At 41.7% G+C, this 25,891-nt stretch overlaps 2 protein-coding genes across 3 annotated transcripts in view; one reads left to right on the top strand and one right to left on the bottom strand.

Annotated features, from left to right (window-relative positions):
* Positions 1-10,110, top strand: part of dnah10 (dynein axonemal heavy chain 10) — a 32,963-nt gene extending 22,853 nt beyond the window's left edge. Inside the window, exons 59-78 of the mRNA XM_011486028.3 lie at positions 62-279; positions 372-593; positions 827-974; positions 2,097-2,376; positions 2,454-2,683; positions 2,776-3,049; positions 3,138-3,242; positions 3,354-3,508; positions 3,581-3,735; positions 5,223-5,397; positions 5,517-5,717; positions 5,972-6,181; positions 7,961-8,056; positions 8,140-8,311; positions 8,395-8,526; positions 8,650-8,861; positions 8,953-9,120; positions 9,200-9,380; positions 9,450-9,595; positions 9,683-10,110. Of these exons, the coding sequence (XP_011484330.2) occupies positions 62-279; positions 372-593; positions 827-974; positions 2,097-2,376; positions 2,454-2,683; positions 2,776-3,049; positions 3,138-3,242; positions 3,354-3,508; positions 3,581-3,735; positions 5,223-5,397; positions 5,517-5,717; positions 5,972-6,181; positions 7,961-8,056; positions 8,140-8,311; positions 8,395-8,526; positions 8,650-8,861; positions 8,953-9,120; positions 9,200-9,380; positions 9,450-9,595; positions 9,683-9,829 (3,627 nt within the window). The 3' untranslated portion in view covers positions 9,830-10,110. The remainder of the gene's footprint in view (positions 1-61; positions 280-371; positions 594-826; positions 975-2,096; positions 2,377-2,453; positions 2,684-2,775; positions 3,050-3,137; positions 3,243-3,353; positions 3,509-3,580; positions 3,736-5,222; positions 5,398-5,516; positions 5,718-5,971; positions 6,182-7,960; positions 8,057-8,139; positions 8,312-8,394; positions 8,527-8,649; positions 8,862-8,952; positions 9,121-9,199; positions 9,381-9,449; positions 9,596-9,682) is intronic.
* Positions 10,111-10,204: 94 nt separating this feature from the next.
* On the bottom strand, positions 10,205-20,097 carry LOC101169971 (leukotriene B4 receptor 1). 2 transcript variants are annotated; one of them, XM_011486162.2, is made up of 5 exons: positions 19,982-20,097; positions 16,660-17,235; positions 16,166-16,366; positions 16,017-16,060; positions 10,205-10,759 (listed from the first exon to the last, which is right to left on the bottom strand). In XM_011486162.2, exons 2-5 carry the CDS (start codon positions 17,209-17,211, stop codon positions 10,489-10,491), a joined length of 1,068 nt encoding a protein of 355 aa, XP_011484464.2. In that variant the 5' UTR covers positions 17,212-17,235; positions 19,982-20,097; the 3' UTR covers positions 10,205-10,488. The 2 variants fall into 2 exon arrangements, with proteins under 2 accessions (XP_011484464.2, XP_020566328.1); XM_020710669.2 differs by having other exon boundaries at positions 19,987-20,079.
* Between the last annotated feature and the right edge of the window lie 5,794 nt (positions 20,098-25,891).

Here is a 25,891-nt window from a genome sequence, read left to right as displayed (position 1 = left end):
CTAAGAGAATGCTGTGCATTACAAATTCACAAATGACAGATTTTCTTTTGTTTATTTTAAGGTGAAACGTCTAGAAAAGGAGTTCCTTCAGAGTAAAGCGGAACTAGAGTGCATCAAAAACGACCTTAATAACATGCAGAAAGAGGCAAGTTCTCTGAAAGAGAAGTATGAAGATGCTAATTTAGAGAAGGAGCTGCAACTGGATGAGGCAAAGCTCATGGAGAGGAGGCTGACAGCTGCTGACAAACTGGTCCTTGGCCTGACCTCTGAAAGGGAACGGTGGGCTTCCCAAACAGTGAATGCATGCAGCTGCAGGGCTCAAATCCAACTCAATCTTTCTGGCACTAACCTTTCTTTTCTGGTCAATTTAGATGGACAAAAGATTTGGAAGAGTTGAAACAGCAACACGAATGTCTCCTGGGTGACTGTTTGATAGCAGCTGCTTTTCTAAGTTATGCTGGGGCCTTCAACTGGGACTTCAGGAACAACATGGTATACGACAAATGGACTCAAGATGTAAAGCAGAAAGGAATCCCTCTGAGTCAGCCATTTAAAATAGAAAACTTTCTGACGAATCAATTAGAAATCAGCAGGTGAGCAACATGTGCTCGCAATATTTTCACCTGAATTCATTTCCAAGTAGAAGTTGAATTAATGTAAGTTTGGAGGAGAATTGGTTTGATGTACATTTGCATCAATGGGCCCTCAAGGGGTTTAAACCTTTTTAAGCAGTCATAACTCACAATGCAACATCAGCTGTTTGTTTTTTATGAAGTCATTTTTTTTGTCTGAACAGCTGTGGTGATAAATAATGCTCTTGTGACAGATGGGGCTCAGAGGGTTTGCCTCCAGATGAGCAGTCAGTGCAGAATGGGATCCTAACAACCAAAGGGAGTCGATTTCCATTGTGTATTGATCCCCAACAGCAGGCCCTCAACTGGATTAAAAATAAGGAAAAAGACAATAATCTAAAGGTGCAAAACATTTTTTGATCAGTGTAACTTCAGATGACTCTTTGCTCTGTTAGAGGCCGTGTCACACAGCCACTACGTACATTTTGGGCATTTTCCACAAATGAAATTTCTGTCTTTCGTTTCGAGACATGCGTGATACATGTAATTCCTAAGTGTTTCTTCCGTTTGTCATTTGTCGATGTGCACAGATGTCCGTTGAAGGTTTCGGGCGACAGGTATTAACGTGAATTTGGTTTTGAGCTCTACAAAATTTGTGATCCGTTGAGAATTACGCAGTTTACACATTTCATAGTTTATTTGCAGTTAGTACGAAAATCTTACACAATTGTGCATGATTTTTGTGAGATTCATACACAAATTTGTTGCTTTCCACAACCATTCCATGTATGTGTCATGTAAGGAGGGCTGGTGAGCAGCAAGGACCCAAAATGCAGAGACGGTTCCGGGGCATGGGGTTCATTCAACTAACAAAAAGTGCTGCAGAGCAGGAAAACAAAACTAAACTCACTGTGGGCATAACATGAACACATGGCAGAAGGGAGTCAGGGAAGAGACATTTATGGACATTCACAAGAGGAAGGCAGAGACAAGACTTATATACAGACAGGACTGACAAGATACAGGTGAACATGATCAGGAGAGATTGGGACCAGGGAAGTAAAACTCAAAAACATGACAAAACAGGAAACCTTTCAAAATAAAACAGGAAACAGAACTAAAACATGACAGAAACAAGATGTAAAGCAAAAACCAACACAAAGAAATCCAAACCATGACAGTATGTCTAACGGACTACGCCGCACATATCACTTTCAAATTACGTAATTCACACACGAATCACTAAGTGATTGCATCTAAAAACACTGCCATAATCATGCACAATCATGTTCTACGTTGATTTACATGTTTTTAATTGGTTTATTCGTAATTCTTTCGTGGTTTTGTTGTGGTTCAGTCATGACACATCTGTTAAATTTTCACGTAAAGACTCAACTTTTCTCACTTTCTCCACGTATATTCACGTATGACCAATTTTCATCTATGCCATATGCACAAATTGTACTTACTGGCTATATGACACGGCCTTTAGATAAGTTTATTGTGATCTGCGTTTCCTGTCAGGTCTCATCTTTAAATGACCCAGACTTCCTGAAACAGCTGGAGCTTTCTATCAAGTATGGATATCCATTCCTCCTTCAAGATGTGAATGAAGACATCGATCCAATAATTATAAATGTCCTGGAAAGAAATGTTGTGGTATCTGAAGGCAGAACAGTCATTGTGCTAGGTGACAAGGAAGTGAATTATGATCCAAACTTTAAACTTTTCCTTCACACCACATTGGCAAACCCTCAATATTCCCCATCAGTGTTTGAAAAAGCCTTGGTTATAAATTACTCTGGTAAGTTCATATAGGTGGTGACACAGTTTCTGTTCAAGACTTTTTGTTTTTAATTTTTGTCCCTGTGTTACACAAAGTGACCCTTAGAGGCTTGGAGGACCAGCTCTTGAGTGTCACCACAGGGTTTTTGGAAAAGGTCTTTCAGCAACAACACCTTCTTTTAGTTGAAGAGATAAGTGAAAATAAGACGCTGCTGAAAAGCCTGGGAGATTCGCTGCTCATGGAGCTGGGAACATCTACAGGCAACATGCTGGATAACACAGAGCTGATTCAAACACTGGAGAAAACAAAGACAGAAGCCAGTGAGGTAGGTCCTCCTAAGAACAGCATTAGTGGAGTCATTGTGTTCCTGCAAATTCAAAGAGATAACTAAAACTAATTTTCTATGTAAAATTCTAGACAATAAAGAAACTAAGTGTGGCTCAGAGTAAAACCGTGGAGTTTGCCAACCTCAGAGAGGGTTACCGGCCTGTTGCCAAGCGTGGTGCAGTTCTGTTCTTTGCACTGTCAGACATGGCTTTGGTGAACAGGATGTACCAGTACTCCCTTACTTCATACCTCAGCCTGTTTGAACTTTCACTGCAAGAATCTCTGGCTCATCCGAACCTTCAGCAAAGACTTGAGAACATCATAAACACTCTGACATACAACGTTCATAACTATGCAGTCACAGGTACAGTAATAAAGAAGACATATTATTCTATGTAGGGTCATAAGCTGATCTGTAGATGTCTCCGGCCTTACTGACTGCTTATCTTCAGGACTGTTTGGAAAACACAAGTTGCTGTTTTCCATGAACATGACAGTTAAGATTGAGCAGACAGAAGGGGGAGTTCCTCAGAAGGAACTGGACTTCCTGATCAAAGGTAAACTTTTATCAAAACACAAAAGAGGATCATGCATGTTTGAGGTGTTTAAAAACACGCAAATATATGCAATGGTTATAGTTATGGTCTCCCACTTCCTGTAAAAAAAAGGTAATCTATCTGGCGATGGAACCAAAGTCCAAAAGCCTCACGAGTGGATTCCTGATCAAGCCTGGCAGGACATCACGAAACTGGCAGAACTTTTTCCTGAGCAGTTCAGCTCTCTGCCCAGTGACATAGAGCAAAACTCCACTAACTGGAAGTCTGTAAGTGAGCACAGTGACAGGTCTGAATGTGAATTAATGAGCCAAGTGTAATTGTTGCTGTTCTCTCCTCAGTGGTGGGACTTGAGGGCACCAGAACAGGCTCCCTTTCCCCTGCAATACAGCGAGAGCCTGTCAGCCTTTCAGAAACTGCTGTTGCTGCGATGTTTACGTGCTGACCGACTCCACAGGGCTATGGCCGACTATGTTACTGTCACTATGGGCAACATGTAAGGGATAGAACACAAGGCTACGGAAAGAGACAATAATGTTGTGTTATAATAACCCAATTTTAAGTATACCCTCACCGGCCACTTTATCAGGTCCACCTTGCTAGTACCAGGTTGAACCCCTTTTGCCTTCAGAACTGTCTTAATCTTTGGTGTCTTAGATTCAACAAGGTTCTGGTAACATTCCTCAGAGACTTTGGTCCATATTGACATGACAGCATCACACAGTTGCTGTAGATTTGTCGGCTGCACATCCATGGTGTCAATCTCCCGTTCCACCACATTCCAAAAGTTCTCTATTGGGCTAAGATCTGGTGACAGTGGAGGCCGTTTGAGTCCAGTGAACTCATGTCATGTTCAAGAAACCAGCCTTAGCTGATTCCAGCTTTATGACATTGCGCCTTTTGCTGCTGGAAGTAGCCATCAGAAGATGGTCCACTGTGGTCATGAAGGGATGGACATGGTCAGCAACAATACTCAGGTAGGTGCCTTTGAACCATGCTCCATTGGTACTAAGGGGCCCAAAGTGTGCCAAGAACATATCCCCCACACCATGACACCACCACCACCAGCCTGAACCGTTGATACAAGGCAGGATGGATCCATGCTTTCATGTTGTTGAGGCCAAATTCTGACCCTACCATCTGAACGTGGCAGCAGAAATGGAGACTCATCAGACCAGACAACGTTTTTCCATCTTCTATGGTCCAGTTTTGGGGAGTCTGTGTGAACTGTAGCCTCAGTTTCCTGTCTTAGCTGACAGGAGTGGTGCCTGGTATGGTGTTGAGCGTTCAGAGATGCTCTTCTGCAGACCTCGGTTGGAACCAGAGATTCTTTGAATTTCCGTTGTCTTTCTACCAGCTGGAACCAGTCTGGCTATTCTCCTCTGACCTCTGGGACCAACAAGGTATTTCTGCCCACAGATCTGCCCCCCCATTCTCTGTGAACCCTAGAGATGGTTGTGGGTGAAAATCCCAGTAGATCATCAGTTTCTGAAATCCTCAGACCAGTCTGTTTGGCACCAACAACCATGTCACGTTCAAAGTCACTTCAATCCCCTTTCTTCCTCATTCTGACGCTCGGTTTGAACTGCAGCAGATCCTCTGGACCATGTCTACACGCCTACATGCATTGAGTTGCTGCATTGTCATTGGATGATTAGAAATGGTCATTAACGAGCAGCTGGACAGGTGTTCCTAATAAAGTGGCCAGTGATTTTAGATATACATTTATTTGTGAACATAGCACCAAAATGAATCAGGAAGCATTTAAAAAGTGGTACGAGCTTTTGCCTTTTTTGATATAAAATATAACATCTTTACTGTAGACATTGGGGGAAATATGGATCAAGATTAAGAATTAAATCCCCCCAAATATTCTCAGATATTAAGCTTTCATTATGTAATGAAGTTTAGTCTGGAGGGTAATTTGTTTAAACCTAATCACTTATTTAAGGTTTTAACATACTGACTTTTGTGTCTCTTCAGATGTGTGCACCCCCCTTTGATCAACTTTACCACAATCTATGAACGCAGCACAGCCTTCTCTCCCATTGTGTTTATTATGAGTTCTGGATCTGACCCAACTACTGACCTGATCAAGTTTGCTGAGAAGTCAGGCACCAAGTTTACACTAATTGCAGTGGGACAAGGCCAGGAGCAGGTATTCAACCCTTTTTCTCGATGTGCCAAAAACAGTAAGATAAAAGGGTACAGTATGTGGGTTAAAAAGGAATCCAGCTAAATAAGAGTAGCTAAGAGTCTCCTGTACCTGTGCTAAAGGTGGTGCTGAAGTTGTTGGAGAAGGCAGTTTCCATTGGTAGTTGGTTGATACTACAAAATTGCCACCTGCTTGTGAAGTGGCTGAAGGATTTGGAAAAAGCGCTGGAGAAAATAACCAATCCCAACATCAACTTTCGCATGTGGATCACGACCAATGCCATCGATGATTTTCCCATCGGTATTTTGCAAAAGTCTCAAAAGGTGAAACACTTTTTATTTGCTTGCAGGTGTTTTGATTTAATCTTTCTTGGTTTGTTGTCCTTTTAGGTTGACGTTAAGAAAAAAATCTTCATTTGTGTTGTTCATAAACTACTTCTGACTTTCACAGCAGTAGACATTTACATGTTCTGCCTATTTTTTTAATGGAAAACATATCTTAGTATCTCCACAAATTCTGGTCTATTTTGTCAGGGTTGTCCTAACTGCACAGAGCTAAAATTTGATTCTGTATGCAGGTGGTAGCAGAACCTCCAGAGGATATCAAGCTTAACATGAAAGCCACATACTCCAAAATCTCACAGCAGACCTTGTCCTCATGCCAGCACCCTGCTTTTTGCAGCCTGGTTTATGTGCTTGCCTTCTTTCATGCTGTTGTGCAAGAAAGGAGCAAGTACGGCAAGACAGGCTGGAGTGTGCCTTGCAACTTCAATGACTCTGACTTCAGCGTAAGTTCTGCAAGGGGCTAATTCTGTGTTCACGGCTGAATGCTGTGGTTCCGGAAAGAACAAGGCAGATCATTTTTTTTTCTTTGCAGCAAGTGACATGGCTGCCAGTAAATCCTTGTAGTTACAACTGCCTTTATGGGTCTGTGGGTGAAAAATGGGCAACCATGTATGGTGTGCGCAGGTGTCTTACACGAAATAGCAAGGTCATAAACCATTCAGCGAGCCCGTAGAGCCTAAATGCCCCTTTCTTTTTCTACTGGCATGCTGCAGGCAACAGGTCATATTAAACATTTAAAGGACACACAAGGATAAGTAAAGTAAGGTAAAGTAGGTGAGACACAGGCCTCTCATCCATCCATCCATCCTCCCCACTTATCCGGGTCGTGGGGGCAGCAGTCTAAGCAGACGCGTAGACTTCCCTCGCCCCGGTCACTTCATCCAGTTTCTCTGGAGGGACCCCGAGGCGTTCCCAAGCCAGCCGAGCGATGTAGTCTCTCCAACATGTCCTGGGTCTTCCCCGTGGCCTCCGCCCAGTGGGACATGCCCGGAACACCTCCCCAAGGAGGCGTCCAGGAGGCATCCGGACTAGACGCCCTAGCCACCTCAACTGACTCCTTTTGATGTGGAGGAGAAGCGGTTCTACTCCGAGCTCTCCGAGGGTGACCCAGCTTCTTCCCCTATCTCTAAGGGAGCGCCCAGACATCCTACAGAGGAAGCCCTTTTTAGCCACTTGTATGCGGGACCTTGTTCTTTCAGTCATGACCCAGAGCTCATGACCATAGGTGAGTATTGGAACGAAGGTCGACCGGTAAATTGAGAATTTTGCTTTTTAGCTCAGTTCTCTCTTCACCACAACGGACCGGTACAGTGACTGCATAACTACGGACGCTGATTCAATCCGCCTGTCAATCTCACGCTCCGGTCTTCACTCACCCGTGAACAAGACCCCAAGATATTAAAACTTCTCCATCTGGGGTAGGGACACTCCACCCACAGAGAGATGGCAAACTACCTTTCTCCAATCGAGAATCATGGCCTCAGATTTAGCGTTGCTTACCCTCATCCCAGCCACTTCACACTTTGCTGCAAATCGCCCCAATGCGGCCTGTCATGTAGATTTTTTTTTTTTTTTTTTAACTTGTTCTGTTTAACAGCTGGGCAGGCAGATGAGAGCTGAGGGCCTCTTGTGTTGGACATATTTTACTTTAACAATATTTATTTAAAAAAAAAATTTAACTTTTATTTTTTTAACCCCCCAAATTCCTGCAGATTGGGCAAGAAGCCCATTCCGTACATGTTATAAGTGCGCTTCTTGCTTGCAGTATGACTGTTAGAAATGAGTCAATTAGACAGTCAGAGCGTATCACTTGTACGTCATGAGTGCGAGCTAACTCCATTAGCATTATGGTTACTTCACAGTAGACAATGCACAACAATGGTACGTTCCATTTCATGATGTCCCTTAAGGCGCCAGTGCAAGCGTCAAAGGAACTGCAAGACACCCCTGTGCTCACCTTATCTTGCAGCTGCACCTCTCAGTTACAGTTGACCCTCCCTGGGCCTGGACAATCCAAACGCTTGCAGCACCCTTACAGGTCCATGTGACTAAGGCTTAAGCCATCTGAATGTTAGAATCCAAAAGAAGTGTTTTATTTTGGCTCATCAAAGAGTTCTCATGTTTGACACGCCTTTTACTGCTTTACTGCTGTAAGTCGTCCACAGATGTGTTATGTTTGTAAATTTCACAGTTGGATAATTTAATCAATGAACTTTTTCCAGGCCTCTTTGGAAGTACTAAGCACCTACCTGACCAAATGTCATGAGCAAGGAGACAGCTTTATACCCTGGGAAAGTCTTCAGTATCTCATTGGGGAGGTCAGACTATAACAACATTGTTTCTCACATGTGCTGCTCTGTCTTTGACATAGCTCTAAGTTTAGCATAAACATGTTTTTTAGGTAGTGTATGGTGGACGAGCAATTGATAGCTTTGACCGCAGGATCCTAAAGGTCTACATGGACGAGTACTTTGGAGACTTCCTCTTCTCCCCCTTTCAGCATTTCCACTTCTTCAGAAACAAAGATGTGGGTTACAAAATACCTCCTCCTGGGAGAAAGCATGTGTATACTGGTCAGTTATTATGCTTATATTTGTTATAACTTTTGACAGAAAATCTGCTTATTGTGAGCTTTTCCTCTTTTCTTGTTCTTCAGATGAGATTGAGAAAATGCCTCTTATAACCACACCTGAGGTAGCTGGACTACCTTCCACTGTGGAGATAGGATACTACACTCAAGCTGTTGAAGAGATGTGGACCCACTTAAGAGTCCTTCAGCCTGAAACAGGTATGCCTCTGTCTTTTTTCACTTCCATATGAACTGATGCCTTTTATGTACTTGGTTTTGTGACTTTTCCTTTGAGTTCTAAGTCAAATTAAGTAGATTTTATTTACACATGTTGTCCCTCAGGTCAAGTTGGGAGGGGCATTGGAGGAGATGAGCACATCAGCCACATCGCCCAAGACATTCAGAAACAGTTGCCTGAGTTATTCGACATTAACTTAGTCGGCGAGGAGTTGGGCACAGACCTCTCTCCGACCTCAGTGGTTCTTCTCCAAGAACTCAGACGATTTAACAAACTGGTCCTCTGCATGCAGCAGTCGGTGGTTGAGCTGTTGAGGGTGAGTCGAGAAAAAATAAAGAAACTACAGAGAAAAGGTCCTCGTGGTGACTTTTGCTTGAACTCTTTTGAGCATTTTCTGCGTCTTGCAGGCTTTGACTGGTGAGGTGGGAATGAGCAAAGAGTCGGATGACTTGGCTCACGCCTTTTGTAATGATCTTGTTCCTGCCATGTGGAAGAGGTTGGCACCAGAGACCCTGAAGTCTCTCGATGACTGGATGAGCCATTTAAGGAGGCGTTATGAGCAGTACAGTAACTGGGTAAAGAAGGTCCCTCCTCGATGAACACCTTTAAGGAAGAGGACATATTTGTCTGATTTATTTGTGTTCTGTCTGACAGGTACGTGAAGGAGAGCCAAAGGTTATGTGGCTGTCAGGACTGCATGTTCCAGAGTCTTACTTGGCAGCTGTGGTCCAAGCTGCATGCCGGAAAAAAGGCTGGCCTCTTGATCAGTCCACCTTTCATACAGAAGTGACTCGGTACCGCACTGAGGACGACATCGACGACAGACTAAAACAGGGTATTAAAGCAGATTAGTCTTTTAACAGTGGAGGGTGGTTCTGAAAGCTCATGTCCATATTATCTGCAGGCTGCTACCTATCAGGCCTGTTTCTGGAGGGAGCAGACTGGGACATGGAGAATGGCTGCTTGGCAAGAAGCAAGCCAAAAGTCTTGGTTGTTGAGCTGCCTATCCTCAAAGTCATCCCTGTGCAGAAAAACAGCCTCAGGCTGCGGGTGAGGCTCAAGACCGCCACACACCTCTGGAGTTCTCTGCCTTTTACTTTGACGTTTGTGAATCTTTTTATATTTTTCAAACCTCAGAACACGCTGAGAACTCCGGTGTACACCACTTCTTTGCGGAGGAACGCGTCAGGTGCTGGACTGGTGTTTGAAGCCGACCTGTTCACCACCATGCACACCTCCCACTGGGTCCTTTCAGGAGTATGTTTGTACCTCAACTCTGACTAAAGGGCACACATCTTAGCCTCATGATCATTCTTCTATGATCTCTTGATTTAAAATGCTTAATGTTAAAAATTTAAAACACAACTCTTTATCTAGTTTAAAATGTTCTTTTGGAGTTATATACAGGACACTGGTTTCCTAAAAAGAAACTACTGTAACAGCTGCTGTCACAGCAATCTTCTTTTTCTTTGTTATCTTTTTGCTGAACGTTTAAGGCTACTGGGATGTCACGCCTGTACTTGTTGTCAAATTATTACAATAACCTATAAATTGTCTGTCATTGATGGTTGTGTGATTTTTGTAAAAGGATACAAAACCATTTTTTTCCTACCAAAGTGTTTAGATGAGGTGGTGTTAATCCACTAATGATACTAAAACTTAAACAAACTTAAAACATTTATTATTTTACAAAATTACACTTATTTTGTTCATTTAACGTACACAGAAAGTTAAGCGTTGCATTGACATTATTTTTGTTGCAAACATTGTAAACACTATCAACAGAAAAAACGATGTAAAACAGCTGCACTTAGAAAAATAAAAACATCTGACGTCAGTTCCTTTGACTCGCTCTGATGCAGCAGACAGAAACACTGCGGGGGGTTATGGTTGTTGTTAGGTGTGTAAAACCTTTCATGGATGCATGGAGTCCTTTTCATGGCCTAACTGACTTCAGGAGTTGCTGTCTGTTCACGGGTAGGCAAACTGTTGTTGCTGTCATTCGATCTTATTCCATTTTTCACCATCAACCGGCTCTTCTTGTTCTCGGTTTGCTCCGATGATGTGCCTTCAAAGAGTTTCGCCATGAAGGCGAAGCCATTCTTCTTGATGTAGGACTTTCCAGCAAAAGTGTACAGAACTGGATTGGCACAGCTGCTGATGAAGGCCAAGGCCGACGTCACTGCACGGCAGGATGAGTGGACTAGCTCCAATCTGCAGGTGGACACAACAGACGTTCACTTAGACCAGGGGTCTGCAACCTTTTGGTCCAGTTTTTCACTCATCAAAACCTAGCGAAAGCAGCAAAATCCAAACTTTTTTTATGTTTCATGTTTTGGTGGCCGTTAAGCCGTTTATTAACAAAATGTAACTTAATTCAATTATCACAGTGTGAAATCTTTCATTAGCTAACTTTTACTTTTGACAGCAGCACATGCAAGTTCCTTTCAAAATAAAATACACCCTGTATCAATTGCGATCCTCCTGCTGCAGAGGATTTACTTGCAATAATATACTTTTTTTTTTTTTTTTTTTTTTTTCTTTACCTTGTCCTGTCCAACAGCTAGGCAAACAGATGAGAGCTGAGGGCCTCTTGTGTTGGACATATTTTACTTTAACAAGAGGGGTTATTAATCTTCAGACAAACCAAAGGTATGACTGAACAAACCCCTTTTGTAATTGAGGCCAAACTTTATTAATTTCAAACATGTTTGAAGATCTTTGGTGTTGGACCGGACGGAAAAGGAAAGAGGGGAAGAAGAGAGAGGGACGTTAGAGAGAGGGGGGGAAGGAGGGTGATAGTAGGAGGGGAAGGGGGATAAGACCATGAAGCAGCATAAAGCAACAAGTTTACTGGTTGTTAATCACCATGGTAAGGCTCAAATGCAGTACAAAAAGGGCGGAGCCTGTCCACACACACACCCAAGTGTCAAACACACCTGCTAGTTGCAAAAATGTCCATCTGTCGACATGTACACAAAACAGATAGTGCTCACACGCATACTTATGCCTTAAAACCAACTAGTGTGAAACATTTCAGTCATTCAGTCACGCAAACCGCCAGTGCAAAGGTGAGCCAACACCCGTGCTCACACTGAAAAAACGGGAAAAGTGGGGTTGTTCAATTTACAAATAGTAAACATGTTTGTTTAATATGAACAAATTATGTTTACCTTCGAAACATAATATAATCTTGAAAATCACACATAATGTCTTGCTGTGTTACTTTTATATATTTAAATCATGTTGACAAAACATGAAATAGTTCTGCTTGATCCTTTGCCCCTTAATTTTGGATAAGTAAACCCCATCGGTGAAGAAGAATTCCAGGAGGGGAAACTTTGCAGTCAGCCATTTTAGAGAAGCTACAAGCACCTGCTCTGGCTGGAGGAACTTAAAAAAGGTAAGTTAATTTACTCTAACAAATTAATTTAAGAAAGTGGAAGGCCTAAATGTATCATTAGTGTTATTTTTTCCACGGGGAAGAGCTTTGTAATCCACTTTTGTCGTAGTTATCAAAGTTAAGGCTCTGCGCGCCACTTTTGTCCCTGCCGGCCGCAGCCCTCGGACGGCAGGTAGGGGGAGGTGTGTGTGCGCGGTAAATTGTACTTTCACGTTGCAGGCAGATTCAGCTGTAAACGCGGTGATTTCAAATGATGTACGGGGAAGAGTGGTGAGTAGTTATGACGTAGGAATTCGCTTTTGACAGAGGGCAGTGGGCGCTTGCGGGCACGGCGTTTTTTTTCCCACAGAGTCAGAAACTCTGCCAGGGGAATTTTCATCGTCACTAAGTGGATTTCTTTTTGCTAAATTCTGCGTTGTGGAGACCGAAATTGAAGGAAAATGTGAAAAGCTATCATTACTATTGTCATTATTTAGTTTTTCCATACCGTTCCACCATGAGCTAGTTTAAGGACAGCATTATTTGACCAGCAAACAGCAGCGCACTTCTGTCTCAGTCAGCTGTCAATCATTCTCCGTGCGCGTCTCGTGCACAGAATGCGTTCGGTGTGTCCAGTTTACATAAATCTTTGGTTTCAATCAGAGCTTTGTTTTCATTCTATGATGCTGAACATATTTTTATTTTAGCTTTGAGAGTTTAATGGAGTGAAAATATTCATGTCCTTTTGGAACAAGTGTATAATGTGTAGTAAAAAGTTTACAGCCTTAGTTATATTAATGTCTGTAATACTACTTCACAGATTCCCCCTATTTGATAAATTAATATGGGAATCCTTTATGGGTGGGGGGATTAGCTACTCCCGATCTGCTAGTTTAGTTTTGCAGTTTCCATCTCAAAATTAGCGGGTTCTCATTAAGCGTGGTTTGAATCCTGTGGGGGGAGGGGGGTGTCAAATGTTCTTTCAGGTCTAATTTCTTAAGAATATTTTTGCAGCTATTGATTTCAAACCAATGCATATTTAGTTAGTAAAATTATACAACAAAGCTGTGGAAGTGTCACTATATTTATTTCCTGATTAATTTACAGAGCTCATCACACAACACTTCCAACTGCTCCTCCCTGATCATGCTGGGGTCCATGCTCCAGTCTTCACTGAGTCAGGTGGGTCACCATGCATTTACCATATATTATTGGAATTATTGTCTCCTGGATTGTCATAGAATCGGGAGGTAATCAAGATTGCCAGCCCTACTCTTTACACGCACCTTTTATGCAGAGAGATACATACATAATAAATAATCAAATTGATGGTTATCCCACTACCTCTGTTAACATGACACTAAGTATATAATGATTTTGTTAACCCAGTAACTATAACATTTATTGATGAGCCAAGGGTAAGAATTGTATTTTTCCAAAGTTTTCATGTGAATTAAAATTTTTTTGACTCTTTGTATTTCAGACTGCTGACCTTCTCGCCAATATAAGAAAGTTCTGGGGTTTATTCAAAGTACAGGTGAGTTGTGTAATCTAGACGCTTTAACTAAACTTCAAATGTGAACTGTGCACACAAATATCTTGTGTTCTTTAGAATGAAGACCATGCAGCACTCCAGGAGGCAATCGAGGACACCACGGTGGAAATTTCCCTCCTAATGGAAACTGGCAGTGGTGAGGAAGAGGACATTCTCGTGGTCCACATCTCCCAGGCTGTGGGGGTCGACCCACCAAGTGTCTGAGTGGCAGATGCCAAGGCTTTTTTGGCCTTATTTACAGCACAAATCTGATTACCATCTTCATCTCAGAAACACCTTGTCATGGGGCCGTGACTTTGCTCCTGCTATGATCTCCTGGAGGCCCTTCCCTTCTTGAGCTCTCCCGCTGGTCACAGGTGTTCTGTATTATGTTGATTGGTTTGTCTATTTATGCAGTGTCTGATCTTGTTTCTGTGTCGGAGCATCTTCGTTCTACGCTCTGGTGTTATGGTTCTCTGGCATTAAAGCCCCTTCGAGTGAACTATTGGATTTGGGTCGTTCTTCCTGCTCTTGGGTTCTCTCCCTTGGACATTCCGTCACACACCTTTGAGGTAATCCAAAAAAAACTGTATTAGAGTTGTAAGGCAAAGTTGTATCTAAGGTTTCAGGCTTAAAGATCCGACTCTTTGAATAAAATGACCTTTAAATAGTTTAACTTTTTCCTAAGAAGGGATTCCAGCTGTTTGCTTTGGCTCTGTTATCTTCTGTTTAATAAAAATGGCAAGCCCAATTTATTGTGATTTGTCATTTTATGCTACACTGTAAACATATTTTTCAAGTTTAGATAATAAAAAAGTTAAATCTGAAATTTGTGTTCAGTGTCATATGTTCATTGGATTTTCATAATGCACAAGAAAGTATTTGCTTTAAATAATAATCTGCAATTTTATTTTTCAATTTAAATTTTATTAAAATAATTTATAAATTAAATGAACTATGTAATTTCAAACAAATAATAGTGTTTTAAATGTTTGAAAAAATTATGGTAAATGACATAATAAAATCTTGTTTGTTAATGTAAAATTATTAGGTGCAGAAACAAAGAAGCATTCATTACGGTAGAACATGATTTTATTATGTGCAATAATTATATTGGTTCAACATGATTTTTTTGCGCGCAACCGATGTCCATGATTTTTTTATGTCAATCCAACAGGTCTTTTTTTTCAGTGCAGGTGAGTGCTCATGTTCTTCTAATATGGATGGTGGAATGTGTAAAGAAGGAAGGAGAGCGCCCAGCCATCCCCACCCCAAGACCCCCACCGCAGCAGCAGCGGCAGCCGGAATCCCCCCCACGCCACACGGAAACCGGCAGGGAACAACCGCCGCCCGAGCGACCAAGCCCGCCACCCAGGCCAGGGCCAGCAGGACCGCCGCAAGGCCCCCCAGAGCCAGAGAGCAGGGAGGCACAGAGGGAAAGAGAGGGCCGCCCCAGCCCAACCAGGAGAACAGCCCCCTCGCCCCGCCGGGAGAGCCCAACACAGGGCCCCACCGGAGAGGGACGCCCACAGCCCCAGATGAGCACCCCACCACCACCCAGGAGTTCTGGGCATCCCCCCGCCCCAACCCCAGGTACGAGCCAGGATCCCCCAAGGGAGACCCGCTCCGCACTCCAGGCAGCCATCCGCCCGGCCCACGGTTGGTCCAGGGAGGAGCAAGGCAGGGGCCCGCCGCCCCCGCCCAGGAGGGGGGAACCCCGGGGAAAAAAGAGGGCCCACAAGGGGTGTTGTAAATATGGCCCGACCAGGCTCGGCCACAGTTGGAAGTTTGGCGGGGCCTGGCGCTCAGGAGCAAGGACCAGAACCCACCCCCCAGGGACACCAACACCCCCGGCTCAGATGTAATGTGAACCCCCCCACCGCGCGGAGAGAGCACCGCCGGGCCCAGGAAGCCGGCACCCCGGGGACACGGCCGCCGTTGCAAAGGGGCCCGTACCCCCCACCAGGGAAGAGGCAGGGGACAGATGGTCCTAGGTCCCACCTTCCTTGCAAAATGTGTGTGCGTATATGTGTGTTTAATATACTTTTAAGAACTTTGCCTCTCAGCAGCAACTAGGTGCTGTTGGGCAGCTGGAGATAAGAATATGAAAATTGAATTAAATTATTTCTAATAACCGACAATTCTGACAGTAGATTAAAACCTTTAACCATACAATTTTTCTTAGGTAGGACGTCTGCATTTTGGAAAAGCGGTTAAACACCAAATGCCTCCCAATTTAGTGGTATGTCAGCAGTGATTAAAAAAAAAGTTTATTTTACTAATCTTAGATGACCTTAGTTTAAAAATATAAACATAAATGCTGAAATTATTTGTTAAAAATAGTTAATTTTCTTCAAATCCACAACGGGAGATAAAAGTGTCCCCATGTGACCCCGGAGCCTCAGGTTGCAGACCTCTGACTTAGGCTGATGGTAGCCTCTGCCCCATGGCAGGTAAAACACTGTAAAACTTGCTTTGGTTGTTGGATGTCAGGAAGATGCATCTAAAACCATTTAATGTAAATGTTTTAAGTGAAGAAATTGGATTTAACTTACAATTCTCTTGTGCTTGAATCTTCTGGATACCAAGCTGCTGCCACCTAGAACAGAAAACACACACTCAGTGTTTAATCACAACGGATCCTGCTGTAGGAAATATGAAGGGCTTTCATTTTACTAACAGTAATAAGGACATCTACCCTCACCTCTACCATGTTGATAACATGATATGGCAGCCAGAACAAGCCAAACATCACCACAATAGCCAGGATGAGTTTCTCGCTGCGAACATGGCGTCGGAACTTGGTCTGCCGGAGGCGTTTCAGGATGAGGACGTAGCAGGTGATGATGACGGCGTAAGGAAGGATGAATCCTGACACAGTTTCCAGGGAATACTGGAATCTCACCTGTGCACAAGCGAAGGAAAAAATGGGTCTAAAAAGCATTTAGTGAAATCTGTATTTGGACTAAAAAAGTGAATGTCTGCATTGTTCTAAATTCAGTAAACAGAATTTAGTACTTCTTCCAAGTGTGTTCCTTTTTTTTTGAGAAAAACTTTAAAAAGTTATCATATTAAACATTAGAAACATCAAACAGTGCTTTCTAGTAAACTTTAATTTACTATAAACAGGTCAGAATAATTAAACCATTTGTAAACTGCTTTGATTGAATGCACACAAGTACACATTCTTACACTTACATGTCGAGCCTGGGTGTGATTCGATTCACAAACCAGTTTTTTTTGGTTTGTCTCGTCATCGGAGACTTCTATGACATTCCGAAACACCAGTGATGGGATAGCAATCACCATGACCAGCATCCACATTCCCCCAATAACTCTCCTCACAATCTTCCTGGTCACCAGGTAAGAGAGTTTTTGTGGGAACAGCACAGCCACCATCCTGTGGACACTCATCAGTGTGATCAGAAAGATGGAGGCGTACATGTTGGTGTTGCACAAGTAGAACAAGCCTTTGCACATGGCTACACCAAAGATCCACTTCTTCTTGGCCAGGTAAATGATGAAGAAGATGGTGAGGACCATGATAAACCCATCAGCAAATGCAAGGTTGAGGATGAGGAGGGTGGTAACTGAGCGTCGTTTGATGCGAGCCAGGATGCTCCAGACGATGAAAAAGTTGCCGGGGACACCCAACAGGAAGACCAGGCTGAGGATGAGGGCACCAACCGTTGTGGAGAAGTTGTTGTTGACAGCGCTGTCGTCCTCGTGAACTGTGGTATTTTTCTTCATGTTTTGATGAAGTCAATTTTTAACCTGGACATAAAAAAATGAATCATAAACCAGAGGTTTTTAGTTAAAGATTAACAGAAATGTTCCATCTAATCTATGGTTTTGGTGACTGACATTGGCTGGATATTACTGCCATACAGACAAAAATAATCTTTATGATTTAAAATGCTGACAAACAATGTGGATGTCATGAAATAATAAAGTATTATTTTTCTCACAGAATTAGTTTACTTTATTCTTTGTCAATTATTTTTTCAAAACATTATAAGTGTATGTCAAAAATGTGTTAAATATCACCAAAGTTCTATGCTTAAAACATTGAACCATTTTTCATAAATTCACAGGGTTTTAAACCTGGAGAATTCCACATTGAAATAAAAACCTTTCTTTTGTACAGTCGCAGACACATTCAGCCTGACCCTGTTGCCTGTTAAATTAACTCACATCTCAACTTTTTTAACAGTCTTTGTCAGATGTCATGTCATCTGCCCCCAACAGCTCCATCAAAGGCTAATTCCAGCTTCCTTTGCACGAATAGTGAAATCTCTGGGTTTCTTTTTTAGACCTTTGCTCTACGCTGCAGATCAGTTCTTAGTCACAGCTATTATGGGATGTGGTGGAAATTCATGCATAAAGTCAAAATGCTGCCATTGTCCTTGCATTTGGCCAAATTGAAATGGCACCAGACAGAGGAGGCTGTCCCCATGAGCTCTCTTTGAAAGCTGCTATAAAGAGCCTCATAATCTAGAATGTGTGGCTGGCAGCTGTCTGTGCAGATGGCAGGTAAGCGTGCAGAAGTGCGGCTGAAATGTGTTTGTTTCTCTAAGATTCTTGGGTAAAAATTTGGATAGTTAAAAAAAAAGTATTGCACAAACAATTGTATAAACTCTTGTATCAATGAACAATATTATGTCTGAACATAGAATCTAATCACCACGCTCTGTAAATTGCATTTTATTGAATGTAAAAATAAAAAAAAGGTAGCAAAACATGTAGGTCTCAGTCATAGAGTAAAAATAAAGAAATTCTACTTAAAAACTAAATAATTTAATGTTTGTAGAAACATTTTTCATTTAGAGTCCCACGCTGATCCTCTTTTGATCTATTTTTTGTTCAGTGGTCTTTTCACTGTGATGATGCCGTTTTTAGACAAAATGAAAGGAAAACCTCACTTTCTGCGACATAGTTTCTGCAGAGCGGCAGGAGTTGATCAGAAATTCACCTTTGACTTGTGGGTGGGTTTGTGGACAAGGAATAAGCCAATCCCTGCTCCCAACATCCTCCTGTTTACACTCTCCCACTGGCTTACAGCCCCTGACAACCCCAACCTGACATTAGTGGTGCAACAAAAATGGCGAGCAGTATTGTAGCTATCCAGCCGTACAGTTTAGATCCAGATTCCAGCTCAGACGAGGAAAACAAAGACGTTCAAGTGGATGCATCAGAATGGAGCAGAGCAGGGAGCTTGTGGCCCACCCAGCGTATTTTCTATGTTACAAATATAATCTACTGATTCACAACAATTTGAAAACAGAATTACTCAGAAATGCGATTTTAATCTCCATCGTGAGAAAAAGGTCTCAAGAACGTGTTTTAAAACAACAAAAACCCTTTTTTTTTTAAAGGAGTGGGTCTCTAAAATCAAAATAGTTTCATCTCTGCAAAAAAGTCTTTATATAACTGTCTTTTCTTACAAATATGTTAAAAGGCACATTTATAACAACAATAAAAAAATGTGTGCTTTATTTTATAAAATAGTCTTGCAAAAAATAGAAACCTATGTCTCAATTTCTTTTTACAGCAGACGTCCTCTTCTCTCTGATTAGATCTGAATGACCGTTTTTTTCCAGTTTTAACTTTCACTTGTTTCAGCCTTCCTGAAAAACTGCAGGTGTGATTCACAGACTATAAATGATCTGTGAAAAACATGTTTATATCTCTGATTTATGAAAAGCCTTTTGAGGTGAGAGTCTTGCTGTGTTTATGAGAGAGGGTGAATCCATGTAAACAATGGATGAATGTGTCCTTAAACCTGTCATGTGTGATTATTTAATGACAGGAGTCCAGAGCTCTGGAGAGAACCACAGAGAGAATCTTTCAGAGGATTTCTGCCAACCTGACGCAGCATCGGAAGCATTTCCATCACGCCTTTTGGAGAATTTACAAGCAGCATGCTCAAAAATGCCAAACTACTTCTGGATCAAATGAGGATAAAACGCATTGACCTCAGTTTTCTATTTTATTCTCTCTCTCACTGGTTTCACGTGGTTTCAGGTTAGGGTCAGCTAACCTTTAAGTCGATTGAATAGCTTTCAGCAAACTAAACCATAACATCTAGCAGCTTTTTATATGTATAACAACATCATTGAGCCAAGATGAAGCAAAGTGTCAATCAATTTTGACAATTAACTTAACTTTGACACTTACTTAACTTTCTATGTCCTTACTAAAATCTAATTATCTTCCAATAAACTTGTTCTGATCATAGAAAACTACGTTTCTACAGAATGTCTTATTCTCAAAATGTGTGTACAAATGCACAGAAAGGACAGGAAAGACAACTTCGACTGGAAACTGTTGCTGAAGTTTAAAGACAGCCTTGAAAATAAATGTTATCATAAAAAAAACTTCATTGGAAAATACATGAATCAAAAAAGATCACGGTCATTTAAGGGAAGGTTTTAAACATTTCCTGTCTTAACAAACACAAGCCATCTGACTAAAAGCTCTGTTGAGGTTTTTCATTGAAATATCCACATCAGTGACTGACCTTACAGGGAATCAAATCGTCCTCGGAGGGATGTTTCCAACTGAAATACCCCGCCGCTGCTCAGTTGTGACGGTGCTTCTCTCCTCTTAGCTCATAAATGCTGCATTACATCTGGGTTTGCAGGCTGCAACATGTTGTGGTTTGATAGAAGGAGGCAGAGAGGTGTGTCCTTCCCTATGGCTTTTACCCGCCTTGACGACAATGGTCTATATAGTTGGACCATTTGTGGAAAAATTTGTAACCTCAGGCTTTTAAAACTTCACTTCATTTGATTTCCTTAAACAAAGTATCAATGCATTTAGAGATATTTTTTTATGTGACCCGGGGCATCTTTCGTTGACTAACAATTGCGTAACAAGCGAGCCAAGACAGGAGGAGGAGAAGTGACTAAAGTGCTTGCTCAAGCTACCTATGTCATGAATGCTGATCACACATGCACAAACATGAATATGAAGAAGCAAAATAAAACTTGCAGAGAACAACACCTGTTCCAACAAGCCTCCTCTTTAATAGGAATTGCAGTTTCCACGAAAAGGTGCAGATGTGGATGAAGAAACTTGCCTTTCAAGCCAGTAGATGAGCTGTCTTTGTTTTTTAACTTTCCCCTTTTTTAAAAAGGAACATGCAGTTCTTGATCACTTGTCGACAATCGTTTTAGCTCGATGAGCTCCATTTGTGTTAATTACCTGGTGCTGGAATAAAGCATTTCATCCTTTTGCTTTTTCTCATCTCAGCATTCGTTCCTAAGTATACATACTCTGGTATTTCCGAGAAAAGACCTCCAATAAAGTTATTTAACTGCTTTAAGGAGAATATTTTGAGTCATCTGATTCCAGCGGAAGTTAAGACATTTAGCCAATGCGGAAAAATCACCAAAGACTTCAGGCTGTATTAGTCATTGCTTGTAATAACACACTTAAACAGACAATAAAGTATCAGGAATCCAGCTATTTTCTAGACCACATCAGCTCTATGGTGCCGCATAGAACCAGGAAAGTGGATCAACGGTTGTCATTACAAACAGGAATCAACTGTTGTAACTAGTTTGGTAACAATATTTAGTCATTTTATTCATTAAATACCACTATTTGAGTGTCTTCCTCTCTGATGAAACATTGTGTTCAAACACTTTTAAGGTAGTTTATTCTTAATTTTTTGCAAGCAATGGTGAGTGATTGTTGGTGACCTTGACCTCCATCTGCCACAACCCTCCAGTCAGCTGCCATGCTGCATCAAGAACTCTGTTACAGACTCTCCTTCAGAGAATTAAATCTTCTTGCACTCACCTCTCGTTTCTGAGTATCCTTCCGGGTTCCAGCGTCTGGGTCTATCTGAAATCCCGCGTGATCATGACAAATACATTCACAAACCAAAGAGACGCTCGCCACTAAAAAAAATTTTTTTTAAAATAAACTTTATTGCACATTATGCCATTTTACAAGGATGTACTTTTAGGTATGCAATAAAAAACACAACTGCAAATATCAAATACACATATGTAACAAACAGAAGAACAAGAATAGAAATAGAAATAAGCCAGAGGGTTAAACTCTAAACTCTAAAATACTGAATCTATCATATACAGACAATGTTCTGATTTATTTTTGCTTCTCTGAATTTCAAATACTGTTGATATACTAATTCAACTCAGAAAGGAATGCAGTGAAACAGGGTTTTCTACCAGAAAATTTACATTTATGAACATGAAATTTGGCCAAAATGAGTAAAAGATTTAAAAGTAAACCAGAGTCCTTTGCATATTTTTTTATATTAGACCCAACAAGACATCTTTCCAGAATTGTCATGGTGCCTCTGCCAGATACTCTCCCCCTCCCCCGCCTGCTCTGTTTTGGACGCGACCAGCTGCCCTCACTTACTTCATCATCGCTGCAGCCTTCTTAAGGAGCGCTTGGATCAGCATTCGATGCCAGTTCGTTGTTCATCCCATGGTGCTTAGTCTGGCCAGCTCTTGTTCCTGTATGTTGCCAAGTTTCATGTTACTCATTGTGCCTCTCGCTCTGTCTCAGGAAAAATCCCTTCTGGTGCTCACCTGGTCGCGGTCCTCTGGTCTCTCGTACCTCGCTCCTGGATTCCCTCTGCAAGACTCCTCCAGCCAGCCGACGCGACTCCTCCTGGAAAGAAGCCATTACTCACCTTCTGCTGTATTAAACCATCTTAAAACTTCCCTCGTTGTCCGAGTCTCTGTCCAGGTTCCAGCATTTGGGTCATTCTGAACTTACGTCATTTCATGACAGGAATAAGAAAAAACAAGAATCAATTTTATCATTAATGAAATCACACATCTTCTGCCAAAACACCTTAACTTTGGGACAATACATCTGTATTACTCTAATTTAAAATATCAAGTAGAAGCATTAAAACAACAAATATCGTCCAAATACAATGACTTCCCCCCCTCAGGCCTCTGAATAGATTCTCCTGGAACCTTAAATATAGCTCTGTTCTTAGGTGAAGGGTTTTGCCGGAGCACTCTGGGGAAGACAATCACAGGTGAGTACATCTTGCAGTCACACCTTAATATAATTATAATAAAGACTAAAATTATTTTCTTCCAGGTAGCTCCCAATTCATCTACACACCACACAGGAAAAATAAAATCATGCAAACCCCAATAAACCCTTATTCAAACCTATAAAATGTGCCATTTAATCCTGTTTTAAATGTTCCTTTTTAAAATGTTGTGTGCCCACGTACCATAGCCATAAGTTTAATAAAGTAACAAAGGAACTCTTCATTACATCATGGTTTTCTGACTTTTGCCACATGAGGGAGTCACATCCTCACAAATCAATTTTCTTTGTTTTAACCAACTAACTTCTCTCAGCAGGTCTACATGCAGTTTGTTTTCTTTCATTTCATCTGACAAACCATAAAAAACAAACAATTAAAATAACACTCAAATATGCATGAATCCATCAAGTAATGTTTGAGAAATTAGTTTTTTTAACGTTTTTTTCAGATTACAGCTGCTGTTTTCTTAGAATCCACACATTTTCCGCTTTTCATTTTAAAGAAACCCAAACCTCTATACAGCAGTATTTTATCTTGTCATTTTTGTTTTTTTAAGTTTTTTGGGGGAAAACAGAATTAATCATTTAATATAATAAACACAAGACACTGACTTGTGTTTCAGTTCATTATATTTATTTATAAAATGTTATTTATTGGGGCCGGTTTAGCTCGTGCTGGTTTGCAGCACCTTTCGCCCGTGAAACCTGGGTTCAATTCCAGGCTGCTCCCCATTCCCTTCTTCACCTCTGTGCCAGTCCCAAGCCCAGTTAGATTGAGAGAGTTGCATCAGGAAAGGCATCCAGCACAAAACATTGCCAAGTTAAACATGCAACTCATCCTCAAGGGAGGGTTGCTTCGCTGTGGCAACCCCTTATGGGAGAAGCCAAAAGTAAAAGAAGATTATAGTGTTATTTATTATCTATTTTTAACTATCAACTGTTTTTATTAGCTAAGTTAACAAATGAATTTCCCTGTTGTGAGATCAAACTTCTATTGCTATTAAAGTTCTACACTGACCAAAAGTATAAACACAACACTTTTGTTATTGCTCCCATTTTTTATGGTATGAACTCAAAGATGTGAAACATTTTCCACATACACAAAATAACCATTTCTCTGAAATATTGTTCACAAATCTGTCTAAATCTGTGATAGTGAGCACTTCTCCTTTGCCAAGACAATCCATCCCACCTCGCAGGTGTGCCATATCAAGATGCTGATTAGACAGCATGATTATTGCACAGGTGTGCCTTAGACTGGCCACAAGAAAAGACCACTCTGAAATCTTCAGTTTTGTTTTATTGAGGGGGTCAGGGGACTCAGACAACCAATCAGTATCTGGTGTGACCACCATTTGCCTCATGAAGTGCGACACATCTCCTTCGCATAGAGTTGATCAGGTTGTCTATTGTGGCCTGTGGAATGTTTGTCCACTCTTCTTCAATGGCTGTGCAAAGTTGCTGGATATTGGCAGGAACTGGAACACGCTGTCGTATTCGCCGATCCAGAGCATCCCAAACATGCTCAATGGGTGACATGTCAGGTGAGTATGCTGGCCATGCAAGAACTGGGATGTTTTCAAATTCCAAGAATTGTGTACAGATCCTTGCAACATGGGGCCGTGCATTATCATGCTGCAACATGAGGTGATGTTGTTGGATGTACAGCACAACAATGGGCCCCAGGATCTCGTTACGGTATCTCTGTGCATTCAAAATGCCATCAATGAAATGCACCTGTGTTCTTCGCCCATAACATATGCCTGCCCATACCATAACCCCACCACCACCATGGGCTACTCGATCCACAACATTGACATCAGAAAACCGCTCACCCACACGACGCCACACACGCTGTCTGCCATCTGCCCTGAACAGTGTAAACCGGGATTCTTCCATGAAGAGAACATATCTCCAACTTGCCAGACGCCATCGCATGTGAGCATTTGCCCACTCAAGTCGGTTACGACGACGAACTGAAGTGAGGTTGAGACCTCGATGAGGACGAAGAGCATGCAGATGAGCTTCCCTGAGACGGTTTCTGACAGTTTGTGCAGAAATTCTGTGGTTATCCAAACCGATTGTTTCAGCAGCTGTCCGAGTGGCTGGTCTCAGACGATCTTGGAGGTGGACATTCTCGGAAACAGCTTTGGAGACGGCTTATGGTGGAGAAATGGACATTCAATTCCCTGGCAACAGCTCTGGTGGACATTCCTGCTATCAGCATGCCAATTGCACGCTCCCTCAAAGCTTGTGACATCTGTGGCATTGTGCTGTGTGATACAACTGAAGATTACAGAGTGGCCTTTTCTTGTGGCCAGTCTAAGGCACACCTGTGCAATAATCATGCTGTCTAATCAGCATCTTGATATGGCACACCTGTGAGGTGGGATGGATTGTCTTGGGAAAGGAGATGTGCTCGCTATCACAGATTTAGACAGATTTGTGAACAATATTTCAGAGAAATGGTTATTTTGTGTATGTGGAAAATGTTTCACATCTTTGAGTTTGTACCATAAAAAATGGGAGCAATAACAAAAGTGTTGCGTTTATATTTTTGGTCAGTGTATTTCAACAGCATCTAAGCTGATGTGAGTTTCAGCCATGAAAGATGCACGCTTATGTTGACTGACATCAGTCAGAACTGGAAAAAACACAACATGGATCTTAATACAAGAAAAGAACAGACTGGGACTTATACCCCAAAGATGAAGGAATGAGTAGATTTCAGCTACAAGACTGGGAAAATGGTTAACAGCAGTTTTACAGAACAAAACCTGCAAGAACAAATATAATGATCTAAGGTCATGCTGAGGGAAAGGAAGAAGAGGGGCTCCATAGATTACTGTAAGTAAAGCTGTAAACAATATTCTGTAGAGAAATAAAAGTAACAGTGATGCCAGCTGACTGTGTCACAAACATATCTAGAGTTCTGTGTGATGAAAAAGTCAAAGAAAAAAGACGAAAAGTGTATTTATTTCCATAATTTCATTTAAAAAATGACGTATCATGGAATACAGAGGACTTCATGACTTGTTTTGCTGAGGATCTGGATGTAGATGCAGACTTCATCTTCCAGAACGTTCTGGCCTCTGCCCTAACCGGCAGAATTACCAGAACCTTCTCTGATGCCCATGCCATCACAGTGCTCAACTGGCCAATGCGCTGGACCTTAACCCCATTTAGAAGAGGGGCACAAGATTACAAAACAAAGAGGAGCTGATGGCAAACATCAAGAACATCTGGACTACACAACTCCCCTGCACTGCCACAAGCTGATTGCATCAATGCCATGGAGCATTGATGCATTATCCGTTATTAAGGCAAAGATAGATATAGCTTTTTGAAAATATTTTATTTTTATTGATATAAAGGGATC

Source organism: Oryzias latipes, chromosome 17, assembly GCF_002234675.1.
Source record: "Oryzias latipes chromosome 17, ASM223467v1".
Taxonomy (NCBI): Eukaryota; Metazoa; Chordata; class Actinopteri; order Beloniformes; family Adrianichthyidae; genus Oryzias; species Oryzias latipes.
This window is presented reverse-complemented; position numbering and strand designations above follow the sequence as displayed.